Genomic DNA, 12775 nt, shown 5'->3' with positions numbered 1-12775 from the left:
CATAGAATTTTAGAACAAATGTTTAAATACTGTCATTTTAAAAAGCTTAATAATTCTGATTAATGATTTACTTAAAACAGGCAGAAAAAAGGAATTATAATGGTTTCCCTCACTTTTCCAAATCAGTCACTTTGGAAAGGGGAGAAAAGGAAAGCAGAGAAATGATACAAAGGAACAGAAAGTTTAAAGAAGTGTATACTCCCAATAAATGGGAAAAGTTGCCCAGAGAACAAGTGCATTTTTACTTTTCGCTACAACCACAATACTGTTCAATCTGAATAAGAAAATATGTCAGATAAATTAAAATTTTAGCTTTGGTTACCTAGGTATAGAAGGCTGTGAAGATAGAACAGCAGCTAAAACACCTGTCTTTTGTGAATGCTCATCAACTTCTGGTCTTAGTTCATCCTCTGATTTTAATCTTCTACGAATAGGCTTAGGAGGTGGAGCAAGAGGTGTTGTGCTTTTGCCCTACAAGCAATACAAAACAATAAATATCTATTTCCCAGCGCCTAATACACAATGCCCTGCCATGTAAAGCATTCATTATATAAATAGTAAAACTATTAAAATAAAATTAATTTGATAAAGGAGATCATTCAAAGGGTTTTATAGACAGTTAATAATCTGGCATCATTAGCTACTAAATTCTGGAAGAAGATATTTAAGTTCTACAGATAAGTTATCTTCAAAACATTTCCTCTTCCTTCCATCAGAAACATATATCTCAACAGAAATGCAAGTTTATATGTTACTAACTAAATAATCTAGATGACGGAAATGGTCCAGAAATATAGACCAATACATTATCAGTTTCTCTTTTTTTCTGTATATTCTAAAAATAAAGACTTGGTATAGATAAAAAAAAAAAAAAATTAATGATGAATGGGGAAAAGAATGAAGATGGCAGCTGTTAAGAGCTATCCATAATTAGTTTACCTTGCCTATGAATAATAGTCTTTAATGAAGGCTTCAAAAAAGAATTTAATAAAGCATTTTCATTCTTTCAAATTTCTTTATAAAAACCTTTAAGGAATGATTCAGATTCTTCTGTACTGGAACATTAACAATGGGTAACTGGTTGTGGCTTTATATTATTAGTTATATTATCTAGAGATGTTTAAGCTAAGGGAATTTATTGCCCCAAAGCTTGACAAACTATATATTAAAGGTTGGTCTTTCTATGATTCTATCCCATTATCTCACCAGCTCTCCTGGGTTCAATTATCTTTGTGCAGGTGCTTGTCAGATGTATCTTTTCTTTTCAGTTCCACTCTCTCCCATGAGCTCAAAGCCAACAAGACTAATTACCACAGCTGGAACTCTCTACCTAGATGTCACTCAGGCAAATTCATTCTTTGCCTCTCTAAAATCACCCCTCCTTTCTACTTTTAATGGAAAACAAGTAACCCATTATTTTCTAGTAACTCTGGTTCTCAACTATGGATTCACTGACTTTTCTCTCCTTTTAAATAAAAAGACCAGAGTATGTAGTATCATCTAAAGGCAAGAGAATGGATTGAACTTCCCTTGAAGTTCATATATATATAGTTTTCTAACTACTGCATAAAAACAATGTTAAAAGGTTCTTTGGATACCACATTGGCAGGAGCACTAGCAGCTGTCTTTTCCTCAATTCTTCCATCTGTTTTGGCAACTCTAAGAGAACCTGAAGGATCAGAAGATTTTTCAACCTACAAAAACATTAATGTAAAATTAAGCATTTAGTTAAAGTAAAATGAACTTGATGATTCTGTGTATGAGGCCATTGACTACAAATTGTTTTTAAAGACTCTATAGCATTTTTGGGATGGCTAGTGGCCTCTAAACTTTAGTGGAACATTTCAGCTAAGATCAAGGATATACAAGTTCAAGATATTTATTAATACACTTTCTATCTGCTATAGAAAAGAGATACAGAACAATTACCTAATTTAATCTGCCCATGGTGATTTTGTTATTTTCCTCATAGCCTGAAGCATAATTATTTAAATGTAGCAATAAACTCCAGACTCAATCATCTCATTTTCATAAAATCTAAGAATATAAACTCAAGTACATACGAAACAGAAATGCATTATATAACATAAACAAAAGGCTTTTATTCTTCAAGTGAAGTATGCCAGGGTCTTATGCCTAGGATTTTTAGATATATTTGAAAAGATAGCATAAATCAGAATTCAGAATAATTTTTTTTTTTTTTAAAGCATATGGTTTGGAAACTATACAGAATCATTCTGTATCCTTTGGCCTAATAGTATTCTATACATGAAGAGTACTTGAAAAATATGAAGTACGAGCTAATAAATACAAAGCAAGAAGTAAAAAAGTGAAATTGTTTTCCCTTGGTTATTCCAGGCTTGGATCTTATATTTTAACATGTATATGATATAAATATATCTATTAATAAAGTATTTTTTTAAAAAACATTTTTTAAAATTTTATTTTCCTAGTTACATGGCTTCAGTCTGTATTCAGACACAATCAGTTCTTTCTCTGGGTGTGGAAAGCAACTTTCATCCAGAGTAGTCTTGTCATTGCATTATTGAGAGTAGCAAATTCATTCACAGCTGATCATCCACAACTTTTCTCTTATTATGTACATTATTATATACATTTCACTTTGCTTGAACTCATGGAAGACTTTTCAGATTTTTCTGATAGCATCCTACTCTACACTTCTTACAGAATAATATTCCTTCATAATCCCATACCACAATTTTTTTTAGCCATTCTCCCAACAGATGGGCATCCCCTCAATTTCCAATTCTTTGCTCCGAGAAAAGAGTTGTTATTAAATATTTTTATATGTATGAAATCTTTTGCTTTTTAAAAAATCTCTTTTGGGATTCATGCCTAGTACTGGCACTGTTAGGTCAAAAGATATACATGATTTTATAATCCTTTAGGCATAGATCAAATGATCAAAAGAGCTAAATTGGGGAATGTTTTTTTTTTTCCCCCTAAATAAAGTTGACTCAGTTCCCTATACATTTGAGAAATGAGACCTTCATCAGAAAAACTTGCTTCAAAATTCTTTTCATAATTACTATTGTTTTCCCTCCTGTTTATTTTTTCCTCTTCCATACTAAATGTGTATTTCCTCTCTGAGTCAATTCTGATGACAGTAAAAATTCATGCACTCACCCTCCCTTCTCCTTTTGCTCTCTATTACAAAATCTTTTCTTTGTCTCTTTTATGGCACATAATTTAAACCATTCCAATTTTCCCTTTCTCCCAGCACATTCCCCTCTCACCCCTTGGTTTTATTTTTAGATATTAGTCAACTCATAATCAACATACCTGTACTATATATATAATACACTCCTAACTGTCATGACAGAGACAGACAGACAAAGGGCACAGGTGTGAGCTGACACTTTCTCCTCTCTCTATATAAAAAGTTCTTAAGAATTACAAATATTGTCTTCCCATGTAGGAATATAAACAGATAAACATTAAATCCCTTTACCTGATTACCTCCTTACGCTTCTTTTGAATCCTATATATGAAAATCAAACTTTCCATTTAGCTCTGGTCTTTATATCATGAATGCTTGAAAATCCTCTCTTTCACTGAATATCTATCTTTTCCCTTGAAAGATTATACTCAGATTTTTTTGCTGGGTAGGTTATTCTTGGCTGTAATCCTAGCTCCATTGCTTTTTAGAGTGTCATATTCCAAGCTATCCAGTCCTTTAAAGTAGAAGCTGCTAAATCTTGTATTATCCTGACCGTGGTTACACTTTACTTGAATTCTTTCTGGATGCTTGCAATATTTTCTCCTTGACCTAGGACTTATAGAATTTGGCTATGATATTACTTGGTATTTTCATCTTGGATTTCTTTCAAGTGGTGATGAGTGGATTCTTTCAATTTCTATTTTACCCTCTGATTCTAGCATATCTAGAAAGTTTCCCTTAACAATTTTTTGAAAGATGATGTACACACTCTTCTTTTTGATCATGGCTTTCAGGTAAACGACTAATTATCTCTCTTAAATTTTTTTTCCAGGTCACTTGTTTTTTCCAATAAGATATTTTATATTTTTATTTTTCATTCTTTTGGATTTATTTTATTGTATTTTGATTCTCATAATCATTACCTTCCATTTGCTCAATTCTTATTTTTAAGGAATTATTTTCCTCAGTGAGATTTTGTATCTTTCCCATTTGGCCAATTTTTCTTTTTAAGGCATTCTTCTCCTCATTAGCTTTTTTAATTTCCTTCTGCATTATTCTCATTTCTCTTCCGAATTTTTCCTCTACCTCTCTTGATTTATAAAATCAGTTTTGAGCACTCTTCCATGACCTGAGACCAATTCTTATTTTTCTTAGCGGTTTGGGAGTAGGAACTTTGACCTTATCTTCTGCTGAGCATGTATTTTGATCTTTTATGAACAACATATTTCAATCAATTATGGTCTGATCACTGAGGGTAGTTCCTTCCAGTGATGCAGGTCACAATCTATCCTCTCTATGCCTTAGCCATATGCTCCCCTAAATTTTTCCACAGAAAGTTCACTCATTCAACATAATGGAAGCTTTTCTCTAGATTTCTAAATATTATACAGGTATCAATACACACTTTACTTGTGGTATATACATGGACTTTCACTACATAACTCAACCCACCTCCTTTTTTCATATCTTCTTAACAGCTTTTATGTCACTTTTTGTGAGCAATTAATGATGCATTCTATCATACATCTTTCATCTCTCCTCAATACAGATGTCTCACAGGCAGTAGTACTACATAATTCCAAGTTATAAAGTCACTCCAAGTATAGTTCAGTTAACAGGCTGAGTATTTTCCCTTCAGAGAGAATCATAAGGTTTTTGAAAAGTCACATATAAATGTCCAAATATGGTTCAATCCACTCTCTCCTACTTAATTCAGGGCCCAGTCCATTTGAAGGGACTGTAAGTAAAAAAGTATCTATGGACCATTCTTTATCGACTTGCACTTCCTGAGTGAATTATTAGTGGTAAAAACTTTTGAATAGATGTTCACCTCATTTAGCAAAGTTTGATTTAATTAGCAGGCTTTGTAACAATAGAAATATCTGAAAGACCCCACCTTTTATAGAGAATACCTCTTCTATTTGTTTTTTGGACTAGAAATTTCCTTGATTATAGCAATGCCTTTAATGAACAAATTTCTTTCTTTCTTTTTTTTTTTGGGGGGGGGGGTGTTCTCTGCTGTTATATAGCTAATTATGAATCTATATAGATCTGGGCATAAGTAATGAAAGATGACTCCACTGAAAACCTTTAAGATGGCTTTGGGTTCAACCAAATCAAATGATTTCCTACCCCTCCCTTATCAACAAAACAGTAGGATCTTGCATTCCTCTGCACCTTTAAGTCAATTATATGACATTTATATAAAGATGTGATCTGCCACACAATATCTGTGAAAACCTAATTTGTATGTGGAAAACATTAAAAGATTTTGTAGAAGCAAGAAAGTAGGTATATGGGTTGGGAGTTATATGCTACCTAATTTGTAAATGGTTCTGAATTTCCTGTATTGAACAGTTCATGATTTTAAGCAACCATATATTTTCTAAACTATAAAGAATCTCTAGTCAACTAAATATGTTAGTCAGGAAGGCATGAATGAAACAAGGTACTATAATAATTATCTATACAAATAAAACTTTTAGACATTTTGCAGTTCTTTTCAGGCTACAGTGAATTTGTTTTCTATAACAAACCTGAACTTGATATATCTTCACATTTTGTCTAGAATCTTCTCTAAATTTAAAAAAAAATTGACATCTATCATTTCTCTTATTAATTTGGAGAATTATTTCATATGAAATTTGTAATTATTTGTGATTATTCCCTTAGAAATTATCTGTTCATAATCTTTGACTATCTGTCCATGGAGGAAAGAACTCTGTTTTTACAGTCTACCTTAATTTTAGCTCTTTGTGTATATGCCATCCATAGCTTCCCTCTTAGAATGTGAAGTCCCTGATAGAAAAAAAAATAACTCTTGTTTTTCCCTCCCAAACCCCACACCCAGGGCTTGGCAGAAAATAAGTATTCAAAAAATGTTTGTTGAATGAATGATAACAGGACAAAGATTCATTACTTGAAAAAGAAATCATATATTCTTACAACTACTAACCTGCAAGACTTCTGGATGCTTTTCAGCTTCATCATCAGGTTCTTCATTTACATTAGATGCAGCAAATACTTCAAATTGGCTGAAATCTGCAAAATTTGGTTGTTCTGGTATCTGTTGAGGTGAGGTACTAGTGTGAGTTATTAGGCCTTCAGCATCTACTGGGCGATGCACATGAGGACCTGGAACCTTTAAAAAAAAAAAAAAATCAAGAAAAAACAGCATGGTAAAAGTAACAATATGAATTTTAGTCTAGCATAATAAGTACTTATCGATTCTGTACATCTTATGACAATACCAAGAGACATGTCTGCAATATATCAATACATTTTTTTCATATTTCCAAAGTAGTTTGAACATAAGCTCCATTCACCTTAGTAATTATCTTCAACATTTTTTCTTAATATAATATTATTCCATTTTCTAAAACTGAGTTTAATTAGGAATGATCATTAGGCATCTCCTTTTGCTCCTCTGAAATTAATTCTAGGAGAGAATCAAAGGACTAATAAGCAAAATGGGATTATGGACAGCAGTAAGTGAAATTTAAAAGCAAATGTTGAATTTAATTAAATTACCTGTGAAGGCTGTGGTCTTGGAGGCACTGCAGGAGGATGGGCAACAACTCCAGCCTGTTGTTGTCCTAAAGGGATATATAATAATTATTATTATGTAAAATATGTGGGCTCAGTCATCTGAAGTTCTAAAGAATCATTCAATTCAGTATTTATTAACCACCTGTATGCAATTTGTTCTTTGAAGTCCTGGAGATACAAAGCCAAAAATGCACAGTCTCTGACTTCAAGGGGCATAATTCTATTTGGAGGAGGCAACATGTAAACAAAAAAATAAAAGGTAATGTGAAGCAGAGAGCACTAATAAGAAATGGAATACTCAAGTTTAAAAACAGTAAAAACATTCCAAGCTGGCTGGAATAAAGAACATATGATGAGGAATAATAGGAAATCTGGTTGGCTAAACCAGATTTATTATCATGAAAAAAAGTTTTACATAATTGTACCAATGTAACTTGTATCAACTCTATGTATCAGGGAGCAGGCACCTGTGTAACTTGTATCAACTGTTTGTATCAGGGAGGGGGGGAGTCCAGAAGGAGAAGAGGAAGAAGGGGAGGGGAGAGAAAGAGGGAAAAGGGGAGGGAGGGAGGGAGAAGAAAAAGGGAGGGGGGAAGAGAGAAAGAGGGAAAAGGGGGGAGGGAGAGAGACAGAGAGAGAGAACGGGGAAGAGAGGGAGAAGGGTGGGGGGAGAGAGAGTGTGTTTGAGCAAGGGGGGAGAGGGAGCAATGGAGACAAAATTCTAGGGAAACAAAAGATAAAAAACAAAACATTCCTTGTTCTCAAGGAACTTGTTCTATGTCTGCTTAAAGCAAGAAAATAAGCATATAAGCAAGCAAAATACAATTTCTGGAGGGAGGCATTAAACACAGAAATAAATAAGGGCAAGACCTCTTTAAGGCAGTGCTATAAACTGAGCCCTGAAAGAACTCTACAAATGAGAGAGCATTCCAGTCAAAGGAAACAGTTTATACAACCACACAGAAGGATTGTTTTGTATACCAAGCAGCAAGTGGACCTCAAGACTGGAATGTAATGAGAAATGGGTAATAATGTGCAATCAATCTAAAAAGAGAGGTGGAAGCCAGATTATGAAGGGCTTCAAATGTCAAAGAAATCTGTACTTTATAATAGGAGAGAGAGGGAAATGGAGGGGCATTTTCTGATAAGAGAATAAAATAGGATCAAAGGCATTCAATTTAGCAACAAGCACTGCATATTATGTGTCAGTTATTTAAGTTCCAAATTCTAGGGATTCAAAAAATAGCAATTGCCCTTAAGGACCTTACTGAGTAAATCAATTAATCTTGGCAAGGAGAAAACAATTCTTCCCTAGAGACTGGAGCCAATGAATAAGGGTTTTTGATGGGGCACTAGGAAGAAAAAGTAACAAATATTAAGAAACAGTCATCTTTTAAAAGAAAGTGGGGGAAGGTAGCATTGGAACCTTCAAGAGATTGAGTTCCATATACTTAAGAGACAGCATCTTGGATGTTATTGAGCCGAGGAAATGAGGCTGGGAGAGAAGTTAAGTGACTTGTCAGTCAAAGAACTAAGAATGTGGGTCAGGATTTGAACCCAGTGTTTCCCAATTTCAAATCCAGTGCACTATCTACTGCACCCTGGCATTTATGACTTTTCCAATAGCATATGGCAGTTCAGGAACTAAAGTGAAGATAGATGATGGGATCAGATCTAGGGGCTGAGAGTTGACAATGACAAAATGGATCAAAGGTTGGACAACAGTGTTGGTGCAACTGATTCTTAACAGGAACAAAAACTATAAAGAATAAAGTGAGCCTAGAACAGTGTTCCTAGCAGAGACCAGAAATGGATGAAATGATAGGTAACATAGACAATAAATACAATTAGGAGTGAAGCAGAGATGGGAAAAGGATAATTTCAGAGTTCAAGATCACAAAGGTTAACCAGTTTGAGTTATGTGAGAACTAAAGTATGCCACAACGTATATATGACCATAGGCACCCCTATGGGGGTTATGGTAGAATGGGTTTTTAAATAATGACCAAAAAAATGGGAGACAAGCTGTTCAAAGAGATGTACTCCTGCAAACGAGGGCAAATGCCACTTCATTTTAATTGTTTCCCGCCCCCCCCCCCCAAACTTCAAAGTTAGTGCCTTTCCTCCCTTCATGACTACTTTATTTTTCTACATCATAGTTTCTAAATGAAAGTGTTAATTAAGTTTTTTTGTTTTATTAAGCTTGTATTCTGTGTTAGCTACTAAAAATATAAATGATTATTGATCACTGATATTATATTCCTCTACTGCCTAGAAATCAGGATAATAAATCTGTCAATAATGGGTTAAAAAAGTTCTTTAAAATTTTAATAAAAGTAAAAGCTTGGTTCTCATAATTTTATCATGTATGTAAAGAAATAATTTGAAGCAACAATGCATTTTAAGAAAATTTTGGTTATGTTAAGGCTGATTTGATTCCAACAAAAGTGCTATCAGTAATCTACCCAGTAGTCCATATATAACAGACTGAAAAATAGTCCAACAATGTAATTAAGAAAAGCCTTTACTTGATTGCTAGAGTGTTGGAACTAAATAAACAATTATACATAACATAAAGAAAACTTGAAGTTTTTCATATTTTATAGGCTAAGCCATCAAGGAACATCAATTTTACTGAGAAACTTTACCTTATTTGGGAGATGACTTCAAATATATTAAAGCTGTTCTTTTGATACCTCTTATTGATGTCTTTAGTTACATAACATTCATTTTTTAAAATAAATTCTTTCCATCCCCATTTTCAGCAAGATGCTCTTTGTAAGAAAGATTTTAAAAGGAGCAATTAAAGTAGTTAAACAAAACCAATATAGTGACCATCCCTTATAATACATGCACAGTATCTACACACAAATCCTCCACATCTCTGCAATGAAAAGACAAAGGTGTCTTTTTTTTTAATCACTTTTTTGGGATCTTATAAGCCTTTAATGTTATTATTCTATTCTATTACAAAAGAAATGTTTTCAAACCGGCACATCTACTAAAAATGGGTTAAAAATAAGACATTATATAATCTTTATTTGGTGCAGTTTCAAAATTTAATTGAATTTTAAACTTGTAATCACAGTTTTCTAATCCCTACCTGTTGTGACTGGAAAGGTTCTGTTCATATCTAAAGATGATGATCTAGAATGGGAAGGATGAGGTCTTGGAGGTGGGGGTGGGGGTGCAGTGTTATCTGGAGATGTTCCTGAATGTGACCTGCAAAATAAAATTCATAAAAAGAACTATTTGAACCATAGTTACTGTAACTTTTAAATTTTCATATTATAACATTTCAATTTTAATTATCCCTAAACTAACTGATTTTCATACTTGTTTACCCTCTTATCTAGGTGGCATTCTGAAAAAGGGCTGAGCCAGACAAATATTAAAAGTAGTTCACATAACCCTGAAGGAAAGGAAATACATATTTTTATCATTTTGCAGGCCAAATTCCTAGATGAAGTTGGGCTTGGGCCTAGCTGTCCCTGGAGAAACATTTCTTTGCTGCCATATCCTAGTAATACAATAACTAAACAAAACATTATCTATACTCAGAAAAGACACTGATTGTACTCTGTGGGGTTTGTTGATTTAATCTTGTCACAAGGAAGAAAAATTGGATAAATTCCCATAGTCTAAGAAATACAAGAAAATGAGAAAGGATATACATGCAATCAGGAGAAGAAAAATTTGTGCTTTAATGAACAGAGGTTATTTCCTATATACAAGAATGCAAGTCTCTGTTTCTATGAATAGGTCAAGAACATACAATTCTTTATAAATAGGAGTTTTATTATTAGTAATAGTAATTATAAATATTGATTATTTTACATTAGAATTTCATATAATTCTCTTTTATTATTCTTTGTATACTGAAAGTGTTCATGTTTGATGTTTAAATTCTTAACAAAATGCCTTAACATTTTAAACATTTTTCTAAAAATTAACTGTTAAAAAGCCTATAAAATATATAAAAGAAAAATTTCTTTTACATTTATAGTAAATACCACAATTAGTTTTTATTCAGTTGAATTAGCAATTAAATAGCCTTTGGATGACAGAATTTGTGCTGTGTTCAAAATATATACAGGATTTTATTGCAGAAAATACTGACCGTTGCCGAGTTACAGCATTTCCAATCTGCTCTGGGTCAGAGGTAAAAGAGTCTGAACTACTGTACCCATCTGCTGGTAGTAAGTAAGGAAAAACACAATTTCATAATTAGTCACCTGATTTTTTTACTTCAACAATGCATTTTTAGATTTTATGCATTATACATTAGAAGAAACTGACAAGTAAAAACATGTCTAGATGAAAAAATAAATATCAATTTTAAAATTGAAAATTAGAAATAAGAACTCTCATCAAGGAATATAAAAAATTGTTAAGTTATAATTCAACACAATCTTCTTCTGATGGGTAATTTTTGACTGTGGCAACAGTAGCAGATTGGATATCAAAACTTAGAGAAGTACTAGAGAATAATATTTTGCTAGTTGGAAAGCCCTAAACCGTGTTATATTTTATAATGTAAATTCTTAGAGGAAGGAACAACATAACACAAGTTTCTATTGATAGTGTTGATGTGTAATATTTGGATGCATAATGGTATAGTACATTTAATTTACCTACTTATGTAACTTTGGTCAACTAATTTAACTTCTTTTTACATCAGTTTAATAAAGAGATTGGACCATATGACCTCCAAGGTTCTTTTTAAAAAGCTCTAGACCTATATGCCTAGAAATAATACAAATATTAATTTTAAAAATCCTGACATGCCTATGTTTTGCTTATATTGTTCAGCAGCCTGTGAATAGCCTGTGAATAAACAATGGTGCAGACACTGAAAAAGAGGATTTCAAAAAGGGTAGGAGAGGCAGTGTGCAGTCTATGTTTCACTCATAAGTAGAGGAGGTCCTAAAACTAGGTAACTTATTTGGAAGTAGTCTATCCTTGCATTTAATGCAAATATTTCAAAATGCTATTAATTTAATTTCTTTAGGACCTAAAATCAAGATTGATAGTTACAGATTAAAAAAAAAAAAAAAAACAAACTATATTTTAACTTACCAACTGTATTTCCAGAAACAAATTTTACTGATGAATTTATCTTATTTTCTTCTGAAAGATCAGATGGTTTCACAAGTAATGGGCTAGTGGGATTAGTGTGATCTAATGAAAAATGTATTACACAAAAGTAAATAAAATTAAACACATTTTAAAATTATACAAAACCGGTAAAATCTGTCAAAAAAGATACTTCCTTTAAAAGTATTTATAGTTAAAGAAACTTTTAGCAAAGCTATTTGCATTTTCTTCATGAAAAGCATAAAATTTAAATGTTAAATCTTTTATATATTCTTTCCTTAGTTTTTAGGTAGATTTTTAATTAACATCTAATGATTACTTTTTAAATCTCAAACTTATAATGCAGGTTCTGTATGAAAACATATACATTTAATATATTTTAATTACAAATTCATAACAGCCACATGAAAATACAAGTTTAATTTAGAGAATCTTCTGCAACTATACTTAATATTTAAGCAATTTATCATACTTCTTCATTTACCTTGAAGAAATGACAGTTTCCAGTAAGCAATCATACACCTCATGGAGTTGTTTTACATATGTGAAAGCACTATGCAAGTCAACAAGCATTTATCAAATGCCTATTATGTGCTAGACACTGTGCTAAGAGCTGAGGAAACAAAAAGAAAAGCAATCTCCATCCCTAAGGAACAAAGAAAGGAGGGTGGCTGAGTAGTGAGAATCTCTCTCCCAAGATGGTTTTAAGGGTCAAATGAGATACTCTTCATCTCTTCTGCCTCTTAGCACAATACTTGCCACATAATAGACACTATAAAATGCTAGATGTTATCATTATTATTGTTTAAGGAGCTCCCATTTTTATAAAAATAACTACTTGCTATGTACAAACAAAACAAACTGGATAAACTAGAGATATCCTAAGAAGGAAGACATTATGGTACAAAAAAACAAAAAGAATTAAAATAGGAGTTATTGGTTATATTT

General features: G+C 32.4%; 1 protein-coding gene across 9 annotated transcripts in view; it reads right to left on the bottom strand.

The window, feature by feature from the left end:
* The window catches only part of REPS1 (RALBP1 associated Eps domain containing 1), an 84131-nt gene that overhangs the window by 3064 nt on the left and 68292 nt on the right, over positions 1–12775 (bottom strand). For 4 of the 9 annotated variants that reach the window (XM_023503231.2, XM_023503232.2, XM_023503236.2 and 1 more), the window contains 8 exons: positions 11810–11911; positions 10851–10923; positions 9834–9952; positions 6873–6950; positions 6713–6777; positions 6138–6323; positions 1599–1694; positions 323–471 (listed from right to left, as the gene is read on the bottom strand). In XM_023503231.2, the coding sequence (XP_023358999.1) occupies positions 323–471; positions 1599–1694; positions 6138–6323; positions 6713–6777; positions 6873–6950; positions 9834–9952; positions 10851–10923; positions 11810–11911 (868 nt within the window). The remainder of the gene's footprint in view (positions 1–322; positions 472–1598; positions 1695–6137; positions 6324–6712; positions 6778–6872; positions 6951–9833; positions 9953–10850; positions 10924–11809; positions 11912–12775) is intronic. The other 5 variants (XM_003769497.4, XM_003769498.4, XM_012549367.3 and 2 more) reach the window with 3 other exon arrangements.

The sequence above is a fragment of the Sarcophilus harrisii genome, chromosome 4 (assembly GCF_902635505.1).
Source record: "Sarcophilus harrisii chromosome 4, mSarHar1.11, whole genome shotgun sequence".
NCBI classification, from domain to species: domain Eukaryota; kingdom Metazoa; phylum Chordata; class Mammalia; order Dasyuromorphia; family Dasyuridae; genus Sarcophilus; species Sarcophilus harrisii.
This window is presented reverse-complemented; position numbering and strand designations above follow the sequence as displayed.